Source organism: Protopterus annectens, chromosome 5.part0, assembly GCF_019279795.1.
Source record: "Protopterus annectens isolate FY-2018-M chromosome 5.part0, PAN1.0, whole genome shotgun sequence".
NCBI classification, from domain to species: Eukaryota; Metazoa; Chordata; order Ceratodontiformes; family Protopteridae; genus Protopterus; species Protopterus annectens.
Genome location: NC_056735.1, coordinates 683193124 through 683210238, shown reverse-complemented (window position 1 = coordinate 683210238; position 17115 = coordinate 683193124). Strand labels below are relative to the sequence as shown.

Genomic DNA, 17115 nt, shown 5'->3' with positions numbered 1-17115 from the left:
TAAAGTGCTCACTGTGTTATGCAGGCTAACTGTAATTTATTTTTTGCGATTTCTCTTTCTACTAACGTTTGGTTGAGTTAATGTAATTTGTAGGAGTAGATGGTTATTCATTTATGTCAACTTGCATCCTTACAAAGCAGCAGTCGTGATTGTTATTACTAAGATAATTGTATATAAAACAAACGCTGGATGCTCTACGTGCTTTTTTTAAACTTTTGCAGATGATGTGACTGATGAATCTCCTCATAACTCGCATGTGGGTCATGTGTCTCCCATTCCAAGAAGTGAATACCACCCATCTGCAAATGCAGCTGTTCATAAACCAAGTTCTCCCTTGCCAGGTGATGGATACATTTTTCAAAGGTAAGTGATGTCTCTGTGCAGAATATTTTAGTTTATTTTTCTTATGTTTGTTTACCACTGCAAAGTCTGACACAGATTTACTTTTCCATTTTTAAATGCAATGAAAAGTGTTTTATGTGGGAGGCACCTTGGAACATATCTTGGGTACTTCATATTATCCAATTGTTTAAATTTTAGATGCTTTTGCCTTATCTAAACTTTAGTCGACTCTCCTAATGTCAGACAAGTAGCATGTAACTTGTAATGTGAGAGTGTTCAATCTCGCCGTTTGTTCTTACACATGGGTTCGGAGCCGATCGTCGGCTCCGAGTCGGCCGAATTGCAAAGCTCTGAAACTCAGAGAAGCTCGAGACCAGCCCATATCCCACAATCCTCCCTGACATTACTCAGATCTAGTTTGCTGCTGCAACAGATCGGATCGAGGAGAGCTCGGACCAGATAGAAAATTGATAATTGGTTTCTATTTACAGATAAGCTACTGATTTTTTTCCTGAAATAACTTTATATTTCTTAGATAGTTATAGAAGTTGCTGTGTGTGTGTGATATATATATATATATATATATATATATATATATATATATATATATATATATACCTTTTTTTTTCTTCAGGCACCCTTTTGTGGCCTAACCCTTCTTTCTTTGGGTGTGGTTTGAGAGTGTCCTATTTTATATAGCCCTTTCTAGACTTATATATATATATGCAGTTATAGGTTTAGTAGTCTTAGCAGTTTTTTTCTACTCATTAACCTAGAGAAGTGTTGTTATATTAGCATGTCAGAGAAAGCTAAGTCTGGCTTTAAAAGATGCCAGTGTGGGCAGAAAATGTCCATTACTGACAATCATGCTTCTTGCGTCTACTGTCTTGACCCTCCCCATCTTCAAGTGGATTGCTCTATTTGCCATTCCTTTAGCGGGAGGGTCATGACAGATAGACGCAGGAAGCTCATAGACAGAGAGTTACTGAAGCCTGCCTTTCAAGAGGCTTTGGACAAGTCGGATCAGGCTTCTAAATCCTCGAAGGGGTCGAAGATGTCGGAGCCCATGTCATCGGCTCCGAGTTCATCTTCTAGGGTTCGTTCGCCGGTTCCACAGACCTCGGGGCCGAGCGTCGAACATTTATCCTTCCCTGAGCCCCAGATCTTGGAACCGGTGTCGGAGCTGCCACCACCGTCCATTCTACGGTCGGTGCCATCTTCGGCTCCTTCGACCCGTTCTTCCAGACCTTTATCTGAGACAGATGTGGATCATGTGGTGCAGAAACTCATGGAAAACACAGCCCTTTCCAAGTTAATTGCAGTTTCCTCCCAGTTGGTGTCGAAACTAGAAGGCCTCCCCATATCTCCAACGGGTCCTCCTTCGAGACTCATCCAGATCTCGGAGCCAGGAGAGGATGACCTGATGATAGTGGAGCCCTCGGTGCCGAAACTGTCCATTGCACGATCAACACCATAGACTTCGGAACCGATAGGGGAGTCGCAGAGCCAATGGTCTCTCCTCGGTTCCGGGACCGAGAGTCGTATCGACCTGTCGGTTCTGACTCTCCCTCTTGGGGCCTCGGCACAGACTGGCTCGGCTCCATCCTCGGGGTCGGAGCCCACGGCACCTGGGTCTGGGTCTGGGATGCTCCCGTGTTCTTCGGAACCGGGGGAGCCCTCGGCCAGGGGTTCGGGGGCCTTTGACCTTATGAGGAAACTATTGTCTGCACAGACAACCACGTCATCAGGGAAATCTTCTCCTTCCCCAAAAGGGCCACTTTCGGTTTGTGCTCCCACGATCCATCCAAAGCGTAGAGCCCCATTGCCTCAGCCACCCCCAGAGGGTTCCCCTTGTTCCTTGGAGGCCTCACCATAAGCCCCCTCTGATGAGGTCCCGAGGAAACGGTTGTGCAAGAGGAAGCACATAGATTCCCCACAGGAATCTCTAACGTCTGACACCGACTTGGATGAGGCAGAGGGGTCCCCCAAATCACCCTCGGAGGACGTGTCATTTGCAGACATCCTGGAGATCTTGAAACAGAGGGGTGATTGGCAATCCCTAGCCCCCACTGAGGATGAGTCGGTGCTGCTGAAGGCTTTTGTGGCTCAACCTTCTACCTCCTGGGTGACTCCGCCCTTCGATGAATTAATGGATTTGATTGCTCGAAGGGCGTGGGAGGCACCTGACACAGTGGAACCAGTCCCTAGGAAACCAAACAAGTTCATCACTGCCCCCCAAGATAAATCTTATCTCACCAAGGGAGTTCCTGTCGACCCTATGGTGGTGGCGGCAGCCACGAAAAAGGAGATGTCTGAGTCTTCCTCATCTGTTCATCCTCCTAATAAGGATTCTAGGACTATGGACAGATATGGGAAGCGCGTTTTTAGTTCATCGACTTTTTCCATGCGTTCGCTAAACTATTTGACTCATTTCACACGTTTGCGGAGGGATCTCATCAAGGAGCTGACAGATACCCTCCACAGTAACGCAGATGCTGCTGTTTCAGAAAAAGTAACAGCACAGCTTAACACCCTCACCTCCATAGTAAACTCATCCATGAGGCTCATCTCATATGCAGCTGAGGGATCGAGTAGAGCTGCAGCTTCAGCGATTGCTATTCGAAGACAATCATGGATGCGGCTGTGCTCCTTTGCGGAAGTCTTCAAGTCTTCCTTTGCCAATGCCCCTTTTGATGGTGCCACACTTTTCGGGCCCAAGGTTAAGGAGACTCTCACTCAATGTGAGCAAGAGGGAAAGACTCTGTCTGCTGTCGGGGTCCATTTTTCCGCTCCTACTAGACCATACCCCAAAGGGCAATGAGTCGGAAAAATGTGGTTCCGTAAGAATCGGGGATCTTTCTAGACCACACAGAGTGATACCCCCTCCACAGGCAGGGGGGGGGGTAGAAATGGAAGACGCCGCCCCGGCGGCAGACGGGGTCCGCATAACCAAGGCGACAGGGATTCTGTCCCTGGGAAGCCTTTCCAGCACTCCTGAAGGGATTCCCGGCTGTCCTGCTCTGGAGGCAGTCGGGGGGTCGCTTGGCTTTATACCCACTGGCCTGGCTAAATATTACTTCAGATTCTTGGGTAAAAAGCATTATAACCAGAGGATACAAAATCCCCTTCACATCAACTCCACCTCTACAAAGAAGGTTTCCAGACGTGCCACCCCGTCTGCGAAATCCAGCAGCTGTAGAAATTTCGAAGCTGCTCCAAAACAGAGTCATCCAACCAGTCACGGTGGACCAAAGAGGATCCGGAACTTACACAAGGTTCTTTTTAGTTCCAAAAAAGACAGGGGACTAGTGACCGATCTTAGATCTCAGCCATCTCAACACCTTCGTGAAGAAGGAAAAATTCCGGATGGTCACGCTTCAATCGATCCTTCCATTCTTACAGAAGGATGATTGGATGTGCTCTATAGATCTCAAAGACACGTACTACCACATCAAAATGGCCAGACCGTCCAGAGATCACCTGTGCTCCGGCTGGGAGCCAGTCACTTTCAGTTTTGAGCTCTGCCCTTTGGACTCACCTCAGCCCCCAGGGTATTCACCAAATGCCTGGCAGTAGTTGTGTCTCACTTGAGACGACAAGGATTCCAGGTGTTTCCCTATCTGGACGACTGGCCCCTCACTGCCACCACCGAGCGTCATCTATTGCAAACCAGACACTACACAGTCAGCCTTTGTTCCCACTTAGGGATTTCCATAAACTTCAAAAAGTCTTGCTTATCGCCCTCACAGTGTATTTCCTTCATCGGAGCAGACCTAAATACACGATCGACACTACTAAAGCTCCCTCCAATAAGGGCGTCAACCCTCAAACAGCAGGTTATTCTTCTTCTGGTCAGCAAGAAAGCCCCAGCCAAACTGGTGTTAAAAGTGTTGGGACTGATGGCAGCCGCACTAATTGCAGTTCCTATGGGAAGGTTACACATGAGGATCCTACAATGGCTGCTCTTCGCGCAGTGGTCATTCCAACACCTACCCCTAGCGCACGAGATCAGGATAACAGACTCTTGCAGACGGGACCTCTCATGGTGGGTGTGCGATCAGAACCTCACTATGGGTCGTCCGTTTGTTCTACCCAGTCCAACAGCCACAATAACCACGGACGCTTCCCTGATAGGGTGGGCGGGCCTTTTTCAGGGAAGAACAGTCCAAGAAGAATGGTTCAGCATGGAGTACACTCTACACATAAATGTTCTGGAGCTGAGGGTGGTGTTCCTGGCGTTGCAACACTTCCAAGCCCTCTTACCTCTAGGAACAGTAGCAGTTCAGACGGATAACATGTCTGTGGTCTGGTACATAAACAAGCAAGGGGGAACCAGGTCTTACCTGTTATGCAGAGAGGCCATGAGAATTTGGCAATGGGCAGAGTCCACGGGTCGCTTTCTGATAGCAACGCACATCCCGGCGTCATCCAACTTCATTACGGACAGCTTGAGCAGAGCCATCCTATTTCCTCATGAGTGGTCCCTCAATCCACAGACGACGGAAAAGATCTTCCGCAAATGGGGCCAGCCTTGCTGCGATCTGTTTGCTTCCCTGTTGAATGCAAAATGCAGAAGCTACTTTGCCCTTCTACCCCCTCCGGGGGATGTCCCCAGGGACACACTGATACACGATTGGCCCCCGGGTCTCCTATATGCATTTCCACCTACCCCCTTGATTCCCAGATTTCTACAGAAAGCCAGGAACCTAGAAAGGACTATAATACTCATAGCCCCATTCTGGCTTCGTCAAATATGGTTCCCCTTTCTTCTAGCCTATCAAATAGAGGAACCATGGATTCTGGACCCAGTACCAGATCTACTGACCCATTCATCGTGAGTTCCTCACCTGTCTCTTCAGTCCCTCAAACTAGCAGCTTGGCTGCTCCGCTTTCCTGCCTAGCCAGGTCTCATCTACTCCCCCCGGCAGTTCAACACATTCTGATTGCTTCTCATAAAGCTTCCACTACTAAACTCTATACGAGTAAGTGGAAACGCTTTGTATACTGGGCGTCTAGCCAAAACTTAGACCCCTTGGTAGCTCCTCTACATAAAATTTTAGAATTGTTATCTATCCTTTTTCATGAAGGAGCTTCTACTTCTTCGCTAAGAGTACAGTTGGCGGCCATATCAAACTTCCATATAGGTGAGGAAGGTTCTCCCATTATGTCTCACAGACTTTGTAAGGCCTTTATGAAAGGAACCTTCCATCTTAGGCCGCCTGTCAGAAAACCTTTCTTTCCATGGAGCCTGAATTTGTTGCTGTCGCAACTCATGTTGCCACCTTTTTGAACCTGCTTCGTCATGTCTCTTAAAGTTCTTATCATGGAAGACGCTGTTTCTCGTCGCTGTGACCTCAGCTCGTAGAGTATCAGAGTTGCAAGCATTATCGGTCAGCCACCTTACTTGATATTCCATCCAGACAGGGTCTCTTTGCATCCAAATCCATCTTTCCTTCCAAAAGTATGCTCAGTTACGAATATTAACCAGTCTATAGAACTCCCTACCTTTTTCAAGAACCATACTAACAAACTGGAGTATATGTTGCACAAGTTGGATGTTCACAGGCAATTAAGATTTTATTTGGATAGGACCAAAGCTTACAGGAAAACGTATCAGCTCTTCGTCGCATTTGCAGACAATAACTAAACGTACACTATCTAAATGATTTGCTGACTTGTATAACCTTTGTATACTCTAAATCAAATCAATCCTTACCCACCAAACCTAAGGCCCATTCTACCAGATCCATCTCCACTTCCTTAGCTCATGCAGCTCGTTTGCCTTTGGACACTATTTGTGCAGCAGCCACATGGTCTAAGCCACATACTTTCATCACTCATTATAGAGTGGACAAAATCTCCAAGGACAGGACATCATTTGGTTCCACTGTGCTTAGGAACGTTCTTCCATGAGTCACTCGGGGTGACGGAGCTAGGGACGCTACCCGTGTGTAAGAACAAATGGCAAGATTGAACACTCTCACATAAAGAAGTTATGTCCTTACCATAACGTTCCATGTGGAGTGTTCATCTCGCCTTTGTTCTTACATTCCCTCCCTTTCCCTCCCCACGTGTTTGGAAGAACTGGTAGGATTAGAGTCTGATCGACGTGTCTTGACCCCTTCCGGGGTATATGGTCCCATGTATCATGGGATATATGTTTAGACCATTAGTTATTGCTATGGTGAGAGAGTGTCTCTGAATGGCTGAAGAGAGTGTATACTTCTAGCACCGGAGGTGTTGGATCTTTTGGTCTGGTTTGTTTGCAAACTAGATCTGAGTAATGGCAGGGAGGATTGTGGGATATGGGCTGGTCTCGAGCTTCTCTGAGATTCAGAGCTTTGCAATTCGGCTGACTCGGAGCCGAGGATCAGCTCTGAACCCGTGTATAAGAACAAAGGCGAGATGAACACTCCACATGGAACGTTATGGTAAGGACATAACTTCTTTTTTCAGCTGTGATGGAAACACAAAAGCAGTACGATGTGTGCTGTTTATATATTACATCAGGAACTGTAAAATAAGCTGCATTCTAAGAGTGCAGTAGGTCTGATTCTTTGGTGATAGTGTTTGATGTGCAGCTACTTCAGCATCAGAAACGTGTAGTAATGGTCATTTTTACTCTTTTACTGCTTATTTATTAATTTAAATAAGCACACATTCTTGAGTTGCTTTTTGAAATGTATAGTATTAACATTAATATTTCTGTGTATGCAGTTGTCTAGCGTTTAGCCAAAATACTGAATTGTCCTTTTATTACAGAGAGAAAAAATTGCTGCAATTTACAGAACACAGCATACAGTGGTATGTTGGTTGCTCTGCTGTTCTGCCCTATGTAGTTTACAGGAGAGTTGTCAGCTAATGACATTGTGTTTTACAACATGCTCTTTTTTGTTTCTCATGTCCGGAGGAAAGTATTGTTTTGACTTTGAGTTTATGGTTTGTTGCCATTTAATAAATGCCATATCTATATCTATAGCTAGCTATATCTGTAACTGTATCTAGACTGTGGCTATAGTTTTATTTAAAGTCTGTTGTTCCGGAGCCTGCTATGGTTCTGAATAGTCATCTTTGTATTCATGGAAAGTGTCTGCTGTGGACAGAAGGCAGGGATTTCTGGTGATTTGAGTGTGTACAGTATGAAGTCATTTACCGCTTTTGTACAAAACCTACTGGCTGAACAATATGGATTGGAGTTTTTGACAGTGCAGTTCAGACTCAAGTGTTTGCCTGTGAGTTAGAGATCCTATTAGATTGTCTTATAAAGATAATTATGCTCCTTCCTACCTGGAGACATAAACTAGAGCTCTCTTTTATTGTGCTAGCTGTGAGTTATGCATGATGGTACTTAAACAGAACAGCTTTCGAGAGACTACAGAGCACACTGTCCACATAAGCGATCCAGCAAATTTTAGAATTTAAAGTTATCTTGATTGGTATCATAATCTGTTTGTGTCACTCATATTAAATTGTCCTAATTTGTTATTTTTGTTCAAGACTCAGAGAGGTATGAGATACAAATGTTTCATCAAAAGGGAAGAAAAAAAGCCTTTTTTAATGAATTCTGCTTAAATATTTTAAATTGTATGTATAGTGACCCATGTGGTGATACTTTTTTGTACTTCTCTGCTTTTTGTCCATTTATCTGTTTGCATTTTTTTAGTTTGTTTTGGGACCTTAGCCTTGTGGCTTCGTGTGTAGTTGGGTGAAGATTGTATATTACTGCAAGATTTTAGGATTGTTTATAAATTATACTTCACTTCTATTTCCCATAAGTAGAATTACATATAAAAGGCACCTTTTTGTATTTGGAACCCAGTCTGAACAAACTTGTAGCTTCTTTCACAGTTATGACAAAACAATGATCTATTGCCAGATTTGAACCTTGTTTAGTCATTTATTACAGCAATACTGGTAAATTTCTGCATGATCTGCTGCCTTGGTTTGCAGTAGTGACAGTATTGTAAATTCTGCTCCAAGGTTTGTGCTTCAGTACTTTTTATAGCTGCATTTGCCTGCTTATAGTTGTATTCCACTAATCTAGTGCCTCTGGCTTCTGCCTCTTGTGGGAATTTGGCTTCCAAAGGCCCTCCCTTCTTCTCTTTCATTGATATTGTTTATATAACCTATTTAAATGCTTTACCACCCTTTTTTTTCCAAAGATCCTTAATACTAAGTGCCCACCCAGCAATCCAGTATTGCACTTGAGTAAATCTTCTTTACAACAAATTTCCTCCTACTCATTTTCCCAGAGCTCCTGTTTGCTTGGCACCCTAGTCATATTCTGAGAGGGGCCTGAGTTACTCCTGCACCATCCTTGGTAGTAGACCATCCTTGGTAGACGAGAGATTTATTTCATCATTTTGCACATCATTTAACTGTTTAGAGTGCTACTACCTTATTTTTGCTTTATTTGTTGATGTTGACTTTAAATTATTCTAAATGTCCCTAATTCTTGAAATTGCCTTCTCAAGGTAGTTTAAGTTTTGCTGTAGTATTACACTCGCAAGCAATCTCTTGGTGGTGTTATAACAAGAAGCTATCAGTGCCCTGTGCAGACACAAGCACTCAGAAAATAAATTTTATCTAGAAAACTTCCCTGAGAACTGAAACATGTAACTTAGTGTGGCCAAAACAAAGCCTTTCTGCTGAGACAAGCTTTGAGCAGTTAGTTTGCACATTAATTATCACTGTTATCAAAGTTTAGCACACTCTAATCTAGTGTAGTGCCAGACCCCAGAGACCAACTAAGGAGACTTCTTTATAACCCAGTCCAAGACCTATACTAGCCCACCCAAATACAGGTCCTGACAACATGGATATGCAATTTCAAAATGTCTCTTTAGCCAGCTGGATATGGGCCTCCTGAGACAGTGCAGCAATTGTCTCATGTTCACAGACAACCATTTAATTCTTTTACAAAAAAAAAAAAGGTATGTGACAGATGCAAATACACAATTTCACTGGAAGTAAACATCTTGCATACAAACAAGGTTATCAAGAACACACACACACTACACCCACCACTCCTATTGTCTTCCACACACACAGACTAACCTGTGCTGTGGCACTAAAAGTCAATCTTCCCAAACCTTAAAGACCTACTAAGCCTATAAATAGCAATACTTATACTCAGCAATCTGTAAAGCACACACCAAAAGCAACACCAAACACCACACACTAGACCCAGTGGAACCCCAAGAGCAAAGCCCATAAGGCAAGGCAGCACATTGCTTAGGGCTCTTGTCACAGGGGACTCCATTGTATGATACACAGATGCCCCACTCACCAAACTTGAACAAGTAGAAGATAAAGATTAGTTGCTAATCTGGAGCCAGGGTCCACTAAGTAATACATGCACTCTAGCCGCTACAGCACAGGTGCCTGTATGATTCCATCATAGTCCATGCGGAGGTTAATGACATGAGATTTACTTCTTTGGACTATATGAAGAGAGACATTGTTAATCTCTCTGAACATGTGTCACGGACAGTTATGTGCCTTGCATTGATCAGCATTCTATCTTCACCAAAGATTATGACATGGTATGAGCAAAAGATGATTGACTTGAATAATTGATTTAGTATCTTGTGTCTTTTTCCAAAGGGATGTAGTATGTGTCAGCATGGGACATTGTTAACAGACCATGCTAGTATATGCCTATGAACTTATATTTACAGATAGTCACTCATGGGATTTTGATATTGATTTGGATGTACAATATAGGCTGTCCATCTCTTGTTTATTTTGTTTCTGTCTTCCTCATCACTGTGGCATCCTCACCTAAGGCTGAACATGCAGTTTAAACAAATTATACTTTTTAATAAAGAAGACCAATACATATTTTTAAACAATGAGATTACCATTAATTCTTTTGGGTTGGAAAATTATTAATTCATGCTATTTTTAATTTTAAAAAGGCAAGCAGAATATTAAAAAAAAATTAAATGAAACAACTGGGATCTTTTTAGACAACATTTTAGAAAGTATTGGTAATGCTTTTACAATTCATCTCCCAGGCAGAGAAATACCTCATATCTGGTTCTGTTGTAATTACTGGTTTCTGTTTTCTTCATCAGCAACTCTCCATGATAACACACATTATCATTTGCTAGAAGACCCTTCCTTCTTCACACACACACACACACACACACACACACACACACACACACACACACACACACACACACACACACACACACACAAAACATATATTTAGATAAGATGGTTTCCTGGCAATGCACAGCTTCTCAGCATGTATTTTCACTGTTAAAAATATTGAATGCACTTATATATTGTGAAATCTAGTGAGTTGTTTAACAGTAGTTTTGAGTAATGTAATGCAGCTTCCCTTGGGTTCATGGTAGTGCAACTGTGTATATATAAGTTTGGGGAGTGCGAAGGCAGAACCCCCATGCCAATAGCAGTTGTGCAAAGCCCCCCACCCCTGTATAAAACATGTTTTTAAATTATTTTGTACTTTATATTACCAGTCACATAAGGAAGCTATGTTTCCTGTAGTGATCAATATACTTTCAGTTTGTTTTGTTTTCATTATGTCGTGTAGCTGATATTCCAGAATTGATTAAATTGCTTTTGATGTAATGGAAGATTAACGGTTAATCACACACACACACACACACACACACACACACACACATATATATATATATATATATATATATATATATATATCACATATGATATAGAATTTATTAAAAATCGATGAAAATATGCTAATATTAGAGCATTGACAAATGTTCTACAGCAGCAAAATTACCATAGGTTATAAAAATAATATTAAATATTCAGAAGATTTAACTCTGAAAAGCACCTTTCTATGGACTTTCACTGAAACTAACTGAATCAGACTAAAAACAAAGTTTAATATGAGAAATTTATCACTATACCCTTGTCATTAAGAAAATGAAAGAACAGTACTAGGAGGAGTGGTCCAGAGATTTGCATTGTCACCTCACAGCAAGAGGTTATCTGGTTCGATTCTTGGCTAAGGTGCCTTCTGTGCAGAGTCTGCATGTCCTTCCTGTGTTCGTGTGTATTTCTTCTGGGTGCTCTTGTTGCCTCCCACATTCTAAAGACATGCATCTGGTGCATTTCTCCCTGGGTCTCTGTTGTAATGGGCTCTGTCCCAGTCTGACTTTCCTGGTAAACAAATGTTAAATAAATAAAATAAATACTAGAGTTGTATATCTACACTGAAAAGTCCAGATTTGCATTATTGTAATGAATGGGATCCAGGAATGTTAAATTGTTATGTATAAATATATATATATATATATATATATATATATATATATATATATATATATATATATATATATGGGTTCAGTTTAGATTATCGAGTTACCAAAAACTCGAAACTCATATGGTCGAGACCATACGATCGAGTTTTGATAAACTCAAAAATCTAAAGTGCATAAAAAAAACACACAAAAGATTAAAACCCTCCCCCAGTACACCACTAAACACATGAAAAACAAGTGTCTGCACCCTCCCTCCACTTAAATATACCAACGCCGAGATCCCACTACAGCGAGGACAAGGGAAATCTCCCGGTCCGCACTGGATGATGATCTCCGTTCAGGATTTTGAAGTTTTAAAACTTGGACCATATGATCTTCGATCATATGACATTCAAAGTTTTAGACTCTGAAATTCTGAAGTGCACATATATATATATATATATATATATATATATATATATATATATATATATATATATATATATATGGGTCTACCTGAAAACGCCAAAATCGCAGATCGCAAACATCGCAGATCGCCGACAACGAGAACACCGACACTGGAAGATCGACAATGGAGAAGACCGAGAGTTGAGAATCCCGATGCTGAGAACACCGACATGTTAAGGTAAGTGTGCGATAGGGACGGACGTTAGGGTCAGGGTGTGGGTAAGGTAAGTGTGTGATAATGACGGACGTTAGGGTAGGGTGCGGGTCAGGTAGGTTTGTGATAGTGACGGAGTTTAGGTTTAGGGGTGGGTTAGTGAGTTAGGGTTAGGGTGCGGGTAAGGTAAGTGTGCTTTGGTGATGGATTTGAGGGTTAGGGGCGGATTAAGTGAGTTAGGGTTATGGTGCGGGTAAGGTAAGTGTGCGATAGTGACGGACCTTAGGGTTAGGGTTTGGGTTAAGGTTAGCGCATAGATAGTTGTGTATGTAAGGTTTAGTGTAGGTTTGTAAGGTTGTCGGTGTGCTTGTGTGTGTGTGTGTGTTTTTCGGGAAAGGTATTTGTTTTCTTGATTGTCAGGATTTTGGTTTGTCAGGCATGTGAAGTTTTGTGTTTTTGAACTTTTTTTTTTTTCGTTTTTTTCGTGTCGGTTATTTCGTTGTCAGTGTTTTGGCGTGTCAGTGTTATCAGGTAGACCCATATATATATATATATATATATATATATATATATATATATATATATATATATATATATACACACACACACATATACATACATACATATACACACACACACATTATATATATATATATATATATATATATATATATATATAAAAATGTGTGGAAGGTGGGTCTGTAATAAACAGACTGTGGTACTGTGGAGTATGCCAACCCAGTTCTTAGCTCTGGGTAGAGCCAATGAAAAGAAAGAGGCTGACAGAAGGAAGTCTACTGCAACAGTGACATATTGTTATGTGAAGTTTACCTATACAGCACTACTGAGTCCAATCAAGCGATCACTTTTAAAGTAGACTATGCTAAATGGGCAGATTAAAATAACTTGAAGAACTAGAAAAGGGAGGAGTCAAATAAAATAAGACTGCAGGCATCCCTGAAGAATGGTCTTAGCAAAGCCTGTTCTGGGCTTGGAAAAGGAATCAAGTTTGTAATGCTTTATAAGAGTGTCTGCCCACTTTGTTACTTTGTGTTGCCAGGATGTAGCTGTTTCCCCCTTTTGCATATAGTTTACTGTTGGGTTTGTTTCCTGCCATTGTTCTGTTAGGGTTCTTCCCTCCTTTCTGTGCAAATTATGCTCAGAAGTTTTTTTGGGCTCCAACTGTCTTTATATGAAGCTCCTTGACAGCTGGAGCACTAGGAAGGCATCCTTTAGCTCTGTAAGCTGGCCTGTCATAGGGGCAGGACAGATTTAACTTAGGTTACTGCAACAATGATTTGTTAGAACATCTACTATTATAATAAGTATTATCTGTGGCATTTAAATAGATTGTTGGCAGGATAGTTGCAATGTTTGCAAGTAGCAGAAGTTCAGGATACTGAGTTTTTGCATAACTGAGAAGTTGCCATTATACTACTTAAGCAAGAAACAGGTGAAAATGGAGGCAAGGTGATATAAATTATTGGGCCCTTGGCTTTTGTTGAGAAGTATTTGATTTCTATGTAGGATAACGCAGAGGAAAGGGAGGATTTACTGGATGTTATTAAAAATGAAGCAGATTCAGTGAATAGGCTTTATGATGACTATGATGGGTCTTGACAAAGTTATTCATTTTCTGTTGACCTTAGGTGATTAGAAATGTGGGAACCTAGAGCCATTTGGTGCATTTTGTGTGTTATTGTGAAACAGAACATGTTTTGTGGCAGTTGCACCTGTGGAATTGTATCGCTGTAGCAGCACAGCTTGTGTATGTAGATCATAATTACTCGGAGCCTATATTCCAATGGCAGTTACAATTTATTGAAAGCGATTAAACAGTATAAAAGTGGAAATTAAAATACAGATTGACTTTTACTGATGTACTGAACGTGTTTTGATTGGTTGTTTGATTGCTAAGTGAGTGGAGATGCCATGTGAGTTCACTAAAGTAGAAGGTGAGAGGGAGGAGCAGTGTTAAAATTATAGAAGTGGGACACTGTTTATGCATACTGCAGCAAAGTCATGATGCTTTCTGAAGATAAATATTTCCACTTTATATATATATATATATATATATATATATATATATATATATATATATATATATCTTGGACGACACAATGGTGCAGCAGTAGCGTTGTCGCCTCACAGCAAGAGATTCTCCGGTTCGATTCTGGGCTCTCTGCATTAGTGTGGGTTTCCTCTGGGTGCTCCAATTTCCTCCCATGTTTCAAAGACGTGTCTTAAGTGTTTCTCCCCAGGCCTCCACTGAAAATTGACTTTGTTCCAAGTCTTACTTTCCTGGTAAACAAATGTTAAATAAATAAATGCATGGCTTGACTGGGTGACGATTATATTCATGTGCTACTCACTATATAAGATGGATATACTTGATGTGGCTGCATTTTTTTTTTTTTTGTGGAACACAAGATTGGAATAATGCCATGCATGCCATGTGTGAAGTATATTGGGAGAGTTTCAGTGTCAGTGAGTGCGAAAGTATGGGTGGGTTGCTAATTATGCAATTTATGTTTGAGAATGTTGTGTTTTAGGATTAGGCTGGTTTCCTGGATGGCAGAATCATGGCTTAATAAATTAGTTTTGATTACAACCCTCTAGCAATGCTTTCAGTGAGTTTTTTTTTCCTGTTTCATGAATGTAATTTATAGACGTTTTGGTACTGGCATGGTAATAAAAAGTTGCAAGTGTAAGTTAATGAAAGTAGGCTGTATGGTATTATTTGTGAGGACGTAGTATATGAAAGTGTTCGAAATATGAATGCGTGTGTTTGTATATGTGGAGTTGGAGCAGTGATAATTATTAAACAAGTCTTCATTTGCTAAATGAACAGTTGAATAAAAGGAATGATGTTATGTAGTCCTGTCTCGCCGTAATTCTTGCTGGATGGGTTAAGAGCCGATACTCTGCTCCGACTTGGCCGATACTAAAGCTAGAGAGCTTTTACTGGCTCGAGGTTAACCCCTATCCCATGGTGCCTCACAACAGTTCCCCAGATCTTGTTTGCCATGAAAGCTTCAAGGTTGTCTCCTTACTGGCCCGTTGGCTAAGTAGAAGATTTTTTGATAAAACTTGTATTTTTTGTCCTTTTTCTTCACTTTCTACTGTTAATAGTTATTAGCCTTTCCTGTGTGATTGTTATTGAGTGCTTGATTCCCTATTTCTCCCCTAAGGATTGTACAAACCATTTTAGTTAGAGGGCCATAGTTGCCCGTTTAAATTAGAGGGCCTTTCCTCCCTGAGTGTTGGTCCTTTAAAAAAAAACAAAAGAAAAAGAAACTTTCTTCTCTTCATAACTTTACTGTTAGTTTAGTCGGTATTGTTGTTAGAGTTAGTGTTGTTGTTATTGTAATTTGTTAGCATTGTTTTCTTGTCAGCATGTCTAAAGAAAAAGACAGAGAACACAAGGAACACCGCCCCTTGGGGTTCAAAAAATGTGGTAAGTGTTCACAGACGATGTCATTGACTGACAGTCACACTAGCTGTGTGTACTGTCTGGGAGAAGCTCACTTAGAAGAACCCTGTACCTTTAGCCATGCCTTCAGTACTAGGGTTCTTAATGAGAGGAAACATAAGTTAATAGACAGGGGTCTTATGACCAGTTCCTTCCAGGAACAGCTGGAACTTGGTCAGACAGCTCCCAAGACTATTAAAATAAAATCTTTGGCTCCAGCTTCAGAGTCATCTAAAAAGTCCAACGCGACAGAGCCAAAGAGTTCTGGCTCTGATTCCGCTGCTTCTGTCTCCGTGCTGATGGTTTCTTCGGTGCCGAGGCAGCCTTTGGTACCAAGACAATTACCAGACATTGACCCTGTTTCACCTACATTGAGGTCTTCTGTATTAGAAAGGAGGAGATCTCCTTCTGTCTCCACCCGTTCCTCCAGGATGCTTTCAGATGAGGACATCGTGCGGGTGGTGAAGAGGTTGCTCTGTGACCTGGCTCTGGGAAGAAATTAGCCCTTCCAGACCCAAAGGCTTCGGAGCTGCCCCATTTACAATCCACTGCTCCTCCCCCGACTGCTTCGCTGTCGGCGCCAAACACTTCGGGTTCTTCGATGTTGGATCCTTTGGTTCCGAGAATTCTACCTGCTTACTCGGAACCGATAACTCTATCCTCAGCGGCTCAGTCTGGAGCCGAGGGATCTGGGACCAGACACTCTCGAGTCGACTCCGAGGGGGATAGTCACCCTGGGTTTTCCTCGGAACCGACCCTCCCTCTCTGCGCTTTGGCTCGTCTGAGCTCGGTTCTCATGTCTGCTTTGTGCCTGTCCCTCCTGGTGCGAGCCAACCTTCCATCTTCTTGGAGCGGAGGTCATCTTTGGAGCAGGGTGGAAAGGCCTCTGAAGCAATAGAGAAAGCTTTGTCCAGTGCCAAAGCAGTGCCTTTGGACCCAATGTCCCACCAGCAGCCAGCAGCAACCTCTTCTCCCCCACCACCCCCTCAGCATAGAGAACCAGAGACTCAAGCAGCCCCCATTGGAGGTGTCCTCCCCTCTTCCGAGACCTCCCCATATTGTCCCACTGGAGAGCTTCCTCGGAATAGAATTTGTAAGAGGAAGCATGTTGCCTCACCTGAGTCTGTCATGTCTGACACTGATTTGGATGAGTCAGAAGGGTCCCCTAGATCCCCCTCTGAGGATGTCTCCTTTTCTGACATCCTTGAAATCCTTAGACAGAGGGGTGATTGGAAGACCTCTAACCCTACTGAGGACAAATCAGTGTATCTTTGAGGCCTTTGGTTCCCGACCTTCCACCTCCTGGGTGACACTGCCTTATGACCAGTTCTTGGGGGTCATATCCTGGAAAGCCTGGACCTCCCCGTACACAGTGGAGCCTGTCCCGAGGAGGCCAAACAAATTTATCACTGCTCCAGAAGATAAGCCCTTTCTTT

The 17115-nt window shown here is 42.3% G+C and overlaps 1 protein-coding gene across 1 annotated transcript in view; it reads left to right on the top strand.

Annotated features, from left to right (window-relative positions):
* The window catches only part of OFD1 (OFD1 centriole and centriolar satellite protein), a 1865993-nt gene that overhangs the window by 1096188 nt on the left and 752690 nt on the right, over positions 1-17115 (top strand). The window contains exon 19 of the mRNA XM_044072530.1: positions 222-363. Within this exon, the coding sequence (XP_043928465.1) occupies positions 222-363 (142 nt within the window). The remainder of the gene's footprint in view (positions 1-221; positions 364-17115) is intronic.